Here is a 7675-nt window from a genome sequence, read left to right as displayed (position 1 = left end):
TATTTAAAAGAGGCCACTTTAAAAGTTTCTGCGAATGGACTCCCGCTCTTCAGGTGAATGAAAGTCTGTGTCGGTTGGCAGCAACGACAAACAAACACAGTTAAGTCCAGATTAAATCATTGTTGCACTAACAACCTCATCCACATTAATAAACAGGGTAACAGCAGAAATAGGATAAAAAAAAGACTTTAAAAACGTGTTTTAAAAACTGGTTAGAATTGCGAGAGATTGCTGCATCTGGCGAAGCTTCTGGCGGCCAGAATTAAAATCTGACATGTCATGAGGCCAGAGTGGTTGTGGTGAGGTGGGAGTGGTTGTGGTGAGGTAGGCGGGGTCGTGGTGAGGTGGGAGTGGCCTGATGAGGTTTGAGTGCTTGAGGTGAGGTGTGAGTGGTCGTGCTGAGGTGGGAGTAGTCGTGCTGAGGTGGGAGTGGTTGTGCTGAGGTGGGAGTAGTCGTGCTGAGGTGGGAGTGGTTGTGCTGAGGTGAGAGTGGTGGTGGTGAGGTGGGAGTGGTCGTGCTGAGGTGGGAGTGGTCGTGGTGAGGTGGGAGTGGTCGTGATGAGGTGGGAGTAGTCGTGATGAGGTGGGAGTGGTGGTGGTGAGGTGGGAGTGGTGGTGGTGAGGTGGGAGTGGTTGTGATGAGGTGGGAGTGGTCGTGATGAGGTGGGAGTGGTGGTGGTGAGGTGGAAGTGGTCGTGCTGAGGTGGGAGTGGTCGTGCTGAGGTGGGAGTGGTCTTGCTGAGGTGGGAGTGGTTGTGATGAGGTGGGAGTGGTTGTGGTGAGGTGGGAGTGGTCGTGCTGAGGTGGGAGTGGTCGTGGTGAGGTGGGAGTGGTTGTGGTGAGGTGGGAGTGGTTTTTGTGAGATGGGAGTGGTCGTGGTGAGGTGGGAGTGGTCGTGCTGAGGTGGGAGTGGTTGTGATGAGGTGGGAGTGGTTTTGGTGAGGTGGGAGTGGTCGTGGTGAGGTGGGAGTGGTCGTGCTGAGGTGGGAGTGGTTGTGATGAGGTAGGAGTGGTTGTAGTGAGGTGGAAGTGTTCGTGATTAGGTGGGAGTGGTCGTGGTGAGGTGGGAGTGGTCGTGGTGAGGTGGGAGGGGTTGTGATGAGGTGGGAGTGGTTGTGATGAGGTGGGAGTGGTCGTAGTGAGGTGGGAGTGGTCGTGCTGAGGTGGGAGTGGTTGTGATGAGGTGGGAGTGGTCGTGATGAGGTGGGAGTGGTCGTGGTGAGGTGGGAGTGGTCGTGGTGAGGTGGGAGTGGTTGTGATGAGGTGGGAGTGGTTGTGGTAAGGTGGGAGTGGTTGTGATGAGGTGGAAGTGGTTGTAGTGAGGTGGGAGTGGTCGTGCTGAGGTGGAAGTGGTTGTAGTGAGGTGGGAGTGGTTGTGGTGAGGTGGGAGGGGTTGTGATGAGGTGGGAGTGGTCGTGATGAGGTGGAAGTGGTTGTAGTGAGGTGGGAGTGGTCGTGCTGAGGTGGGAGTGGTTGTGATGAGGTGGGAGTGGTCATGATGAGGTGGGAGTGGTCGTGGTGAGGTGGGAGTGGTTGTGATGAGGTGAGAGTGGTTGTGATGAGGTGGGAGTGGTTGTGGTGAGGTGGGAGTGGTCGTGCTGAGGTGGGAGTGGTCGTGGTGAGGTGGGAGTGGTTTTGGTGAGGTGGGAGTGGTCGTGCTGAGGTGGGAGTGGTCGTGGTGAGGTGGGAGTGGTCGTGGTGAGGTGGGAGTGGTTTTGGTGAGGTGGGAGTGGTCGTGGTGAGGTGGGAGTGGTCGTGCTGAGGTGGGAGTGGTTGTGATGAGGTGGGAGTGGTTTTGGTGAGGTGGGAGTGGTCGTGGTGAGGTGGGAGTGGTCGTGCTGAGGTGGGAGTGGTTGTGATGAGGTGGGAGTGGTCGTGCTGAGGTTGGAGGTGTAGTGATGAGGTGGGAGTGGTTGTAGTGAGGTGGGAGTGTTCGTGATTAGGTGGGAGTGGTCGTGGTGAGGTGGGAGTGGTCGTGGTGAGGTGGGAGGGGTTGTGATGAGGTGGGATTGGTTGTGATGAGGTGGGAGTGGTCGTAGTGAGGTGGGAGTGGTCGTGCTGAGGTGGGAGTGGTTGTGATGAGGTGGGAGTGGTCGTGATGAGGTGGGAGTGGTTGTGATGAGGTGGGAGTGGTCGTGGTGAGGTGGGAGTGGTCGTGGTGAGGTGGGAGTGGTTGTGATGAGGTGGGAGTGGTTGTGGTAAGGTGGGAGTGGTTGTGATGAGGTGGAAGTGGTTGTAGTGAGGTGGGAGTGGTCGTGCTGAGGTGGAAGTGGTTGGAGTGAGGAGGGAGTGGTCGTGCTGAGGTGGAAGTGGTTGTAGTGAGGTGGGAGTGGTCGTGCTGAGGTGGAAGTGGTTGGAGTGAGGTGGGAGTGGTCGTGCTGAGGTGGAAGTGGTTGGAGTGAGGAGGGAGTGGTCGTGCTGAGGTGGGAGTGGTTGTGATGAGGTGGGAGTGGTCGTGCTGAGGTGGAAGTGGTTGGAGTGAGGAGGGAGTGGTCGTACTGAGGTGGGAGGGGTTGTGATGAGGTGGGAGTGGTCGTGCTGAGGTGGAAGTGGTTGGAGTGAGGTGGGAGTGGTCGTGCTGAGGTGGGAGTGGTTGTGATGAGGTGGGAGTGGTCGTGATGAGGTGGGAGTGGTCGTGGTGAGGTGGGAGTGGTTGTGATGAGGTGGGAGTGGTTGTGGTAAGGTGGGAGTGCTTGAGGTGAGGTGGGAGTGCTTGTGGTGAGGTGGGAGTGGTCGTGATGAGGTTGGAGTAGTCGTGGTGAGGTGGGTGCTTGAGGTGAGGTGGGAGTAGTCGTGGTGAGGTGGGAGTGGTCGTGCTGAGGTGGGAGTAGTCGTGGTGAGGTGGGAGTGGTTGTGGTGAGGTGGGAGTGGTTGTGGTAAGGTGGGAGTGGTTGTGATGAGGTGGGAGTGGTTGTGGTGAGAGGTGGGAGGGTCGGGCTGAGGTGGAGGACAGAGGTGGGAGTGGTTGTAGTGAGGTGGGAGTGGTTGTGATGAGGTGGGAGTGCTTGAGGTGAGGTGGGAGTGCTTGTGGTGAGGTGGGAGTGGTCGTGATGAGGTTGGAGTAGTCGTGGTGAGGTGGGTGCTTGAGGTGAGGTGGGAGTAGTCGTGGTGAGGTGGGTGTGGTCGTGGTGAGGTGGGAGTAGTCGTGGTGAGGTGGGAGTGGTTGTGGTGAGGTGGGAGTGGTTGTGGTAAGGTGGGAGTGGTTGTGATGAGGTGGGAGTGGTTGTGGTGAGGTGGGAGTAGTCGTGGTGAGGTGGGAGTGGTCGTGCTGAGGTGGGAGTAGTCGTGGTGAGGTGGGAGTGGTTGTAGTGAGGTGGGAGTGGTTGTGATGAGGTGGGAGTGCTTGAGGTGAGGTTGGAGTGGTTGTGATGAGGTGGGAGTAGTCGTGGTGAGGTGGGAGTGGTCGTGCTGAGGTGGGAGTGGTTGTGATGAGGTGGGAGTGCTTGAGGTGAGGTTGGAGTGGTTGTGATGAGGTGGGAGTAGTCGTGGTGAGGTGGGAGTGGTTGTAGTGAGGTGGGAGTGGTTGTGATGAGGTGGGAGTGGTTGTGATGAGGTGGGAGTAGTCGTGGTGAGGTGGGAGTGGTTGTAGTGAGGTGGGAGTGGTTGTGATGAGTTGGGACTGGTTGTGATGAGGTGGGAGTGGTTGTGATGAGGTGGGAGTGGTTGTGGTGAGGTGAGACCAGACCAGTTTATCGTTTTGGATAGGAATTTGTATCTCTTACATGTATATTGAACTGAAAAACCCTCTAAATATCTGCATTCAGAGTAATTTGAGTTCATAAACTGAAGGTTTATAGAGGTAATAGTAGTAGGAATGACAGAGATTTGACAGCAGGGAGACAAACACAGCAAACTGGTGTGTGGTATGAAAGCTGTTATGGCAGCAAAACCATCTGAAAAATGGTAACTGGATATGAATGGTGAGGAGCGCTTTGGCTCTGTTACATCACAGCTCCAGCGCAGACCAGAACATGGCGGCCTCCTGGTGAGTTTATAAATTCAAATTATTCGTAATGAAGATAGCTAGTGAATTTTTTAGTTGAATATACATATGAGAGGAACACATATCTATCCAATAAGATGAACCGGTCTGTTTATTCAGGGTTCCTTTTAGAAACCTCCACACTCTGAGCCCAGGAGTGTGTCATTACTCATTCACACACACACCCAAGAAGACAACACCAGACATCACGGCATGTATATACATGCATTTAGATGTTGTACCTTTCTCACTGCTGTGATTCTCTTGCTCATGTTTCTCAGGGATTTTTGTTGTTTTTGATGTTAGACACATCTGCACCATGAGGGCTGCACCATAGCAGAGGATGTCTTAATTCTTCCTCACTCTGTAGAAGTGTCTTTACTCCATATAATGAGAGATCTCCTAACTTTGCCAGAGATATCCAAGATTCAGTAATTATGTCAAATATTGTAGCCAACAGAAGACCTGTCTCTGACATCAGCCCGTCTCTTTAGTCAAACTCTCTCATAGACTCTAACAGGAAGTGGTCATGTAGCATTACAGCGTTTGTCTCTGCAGATAAATACTCTATAAGACACTTTCACATAAAGTTTTGATTTTTTTTAACCTTTTTAAACTGTTTCTACATTCTACTTTAGTTAGAACTGTAAAAATCTGGATGATCCACATTTTGAATGTCCTTTATCAGAATACCCAGGATGCCAAAGCTGGTTTGAACCATTTCATTTTATTTTTATTTAACCAGATAAAGACCCATCGAGATCTCTTTTACAAGGGTGACCTGGCCAAGAGGTCAGCAGCACGTCATAAAAAATACGTTTCAGTGACAGATTACAACAATAAGTTCAAACAGACAATCATTCAGAAAGAGCATCGGTAAAATGCAGATAAAGTGCTGGAAAAATGACTCACAATAACAAGTTCATAAACACAGGTTCCATGGTCCCGTGTTGTCTGTCATATAAAGGGGACATATTATGCAAAAATCACCTTTTTCAGGCCTTTTCTGGGAGACTGATGGTTCAAATTCCAGTCAGATCCTTAAATTTGGATAAAAGTGTACGTAACATTTTAACATCCATTTCCTGAGAGGGATGTGGTCAGAGTCTGTAGAGTCTGTAGAGTATTCATGCAAAACAGAACCTTGTGGTCAGAGATCTCCCATCACTGGTGGCTTTCTCCTGGTTAGTCCTAGAGCTGCTTTTTGTGATGCGACCAGTGACCATTTGAATCTTTGTCAGACTTCCTCTCTGGGCTGGGAGGCTCTGACTGGTTGTTGAAAGCATGACCTTTCTAATGTTCTAGCTGTTGTGCAGATTGACGGTCTTATTTGAGCTGCTCAGTTCACAGAGGTTCAACTGTTCAACGCTGTAAACAGGAGAGTGGAGTCATCAGTCTAAAATCCTAAACACACATTAACATACAACACTTAAACACACACTGACCATGTGGATCATTAATGAGCTAAAGTTCTGGACAAGAGCACGTCCGACCCATTAACCCCCCACCACCACCCACCCCCACCCACCCACACACACACACACACACACACACTGATTCAGACTCTCAGAAGGTCAGGCAGCATTTCTCTCCAACAGAAGAGTTTATCTTGGAGCAGCTCCTCTTACGCTATCGTCTGCTGTCTGATCAGCCAATCAGGAGCCATTGTACTGCTGAGTCAGCTGCTGAATGTGGGCTGTGAGTAGTGTGTGTGTGGGGGGGGGGGGTCTGCAGTGGACTGCAGCATAAGCAGGTCAACCCCAAGCATAGAGACCCAACCAGCAGCCAGCTGATCGTCAAATATTTAGCTGTTACTACCCCCCACTGACGACCATGCCTTTAACTGACACACAACACTCAGCTCCCCCCACCCCACCCCCACCCCCCCCCCGAGAGATAGAGAAAGTGAGAGAGAGAGAACTACTCAAACAAAACAATATACACAAACATTAACAAACACAACACACTGATCAGGATGTTCAAGCTTTTTTTCTGATTGCTTTAGAGAACAATTCCTTCAGACAAACCATCGCTCCTGAGCACAGTTGACTCACAAATTTAGTTGAAGTCAGTGCTACACTTCCTGTTAGTTTATGGTACATTTCCTGTTAGTTTATTGTATTCTTCCTGTTTGTTGATTGTAGAATTATTGGTTCCTTTAAGGATGGCAAAATCAGGCCTGTTCAGATACAGCATGACTGATTTATGGTCTAGGAGAGCGAACTATTATCTCCTCATGACTAGCGTCCACAGTGTTCTTTTCATGTACCATAAGGTAATACGTACCATATTTCCGCAGGATTGTTTTGTGTGTATATCTGTAGGTCCATGAGAATACTAACTATCTTCAGAAAAGCTGTGTTAAGGCCGCTGCCGTATTCTGAGGACTTTACCTCCCTCTCTTTGAGTGTGTGTGAGTGTTCTGGTGTGAGTGCCACTGCAGCTCTACAGGAGCTCATTCAGTGTTTCCATCCAGGAGGAGGAAGCCTGAATGGCATGGATGTCCTACAGCCTATTCCACCAATCAGAAGAGAGCGCGCCGCACAAGATATAAGAAGTTGGCAAACCAGAAGACAGCTAGATTCTGTGATTTTGGTAGAAAAACTAGTTATTGTTATACACAGTTTTATGTTTGTTAGTGCTGTTATTGTATTTCCTTAAGGTTAGAGTAGTCCGGTTTTTGTTTTCTCTTCTTTTGGTAAAAACTCAGTAAGTTTCAATAACTCTAGGTTAGAGTCTCTTTTGTTCTCCTTTTCCACTTTCGTACAGCACTAATTCAGATGTTAGTAGCCTCACCTTTGTACATTTGTAAAAAAACAATCTTACTTTGTTAATGAAAAACTCTAACCTTTTCAAATCCGGGTTTAATGTTACTTTCCTTTTCCCCTACAAGCAGGTTGTAACAAGCTGTTACAACATCCTCATCTCTTCTGTCTTTCACTAACCAAAATTCATTTTTAACCCTTTTTTAAAAATGTTGTTCCTTTAGAATGTGTTCTGTTTAAAGTTAATCCTCTGTTTGGATCATATCAATGTTTCTGTTATATTTTTGTAGTTTGATGTGTGTCCTTTATGATTGTGTGTATATTAACTCTTATTTTGATGTACCTGGATCAATACATTAATATTTCTGATTCATTCTCTCTCATTGGTCCTCCTCTCCAGGGCCATCGTTATTCTAATTCAGTGCAGAAGACCTCCCCGTCGGCCAATGTTTTGCTACAGCTGGTAAAAGTGAACCAGATCAGCTGATCTCTGGATTTGGTCCCCTTCAACCAGCTGTTGCTCAGCATAAATCACATAGAGATTAAATCTATGATCATATCACTGTCAGGATATTTAAATGGACTGCTCTCATCATCCCAGTAAATCAGAACCTGTTAATCTCTGCAATGGAGCATTTATCATGAATACGATTTTTATCTGTTTTATTATGTGTATGTACTTAATTGCTATATATATATATATATATATATATATATATATATATATATATATATATAATTCTGTTAATTTTTTAGGCATATATTATGTAAGTAATTCATATTTAATCAGTGATAACCCATAGTTATGTTGTATTGTAATCATGTTAAACACAGAGAGGATGGCTCCCTCTTGTGGTGACAAACTGAAGGTACACGGACTGTTTCAAATTTTATTATATTTATTTCAAAACATTTAAAAATACTACAT

General features: G+C 48.1%; 1 protein-coding gene across 1 annotated transcript; it reads right to left on the bottom strand.

The window, feature by feature from the left end:
• Window positions 1-201: 201 nt before the first annotated feature.
• On the bottom strand, window positions 202-4254 carry LOC121517038 (mucin-1-like). The gene is made up of 3 exons (XM_041798539.1): window positions 4225-4254; window positions 2300-3619; window positions 202-2058 (listed from the first exon to the last, which is right to left on the bottom strand). Exons 1-3 carry the CDS (start codon window positions 4252-4254, stop codon window positions 202-204), a joined length of 3207 nt encoding a protein of 1068 aa, XP_041654473.1.
• Window positions 4255-7675: the final 3421 nt, after the last annotated feature.

The sequence above is a fragment of the Cheilinus undulatus genome, linkage group 11 (genome assembly GCF_018320785.1).
Source record: "Cheilinus undulatus linkage group 11, ASM1832078v1, whole genome shotgun sequence".
NCBI lineage: Eukaryota > Metazoa > Chordata > Actinopteri > Labriformes > Labridae > Cheilinus > Cheilinus undulatus.
Note: the sequence above shows the minus strand (reverse complement) of the source record. Positions and strands in the feature narration are given on the sequence as shown.

Bases quoted from the DNA above. Each gene is read 5' to 3' on its own strand.
- LOC121517038 (XM_041798539.1), bottom strand. From the start codon at position 4,254: ATGAGCAAGAGAATCACAGCAGTGAGAAAG. The intron at 3,620-4,224 runs GTACAACATCTA...CATCACAACCAG, and splicing joins GAATCACAGCAGTGAGAAAG to TCCCAACTCATCACAACCAC. The intron at 2,059-2,299 runs GCACGACCACTC...CTCCCACCTCAG, and splicing joins CTACAACCACTTCCACCTCA to CACGACCACTCCCACCTCAC.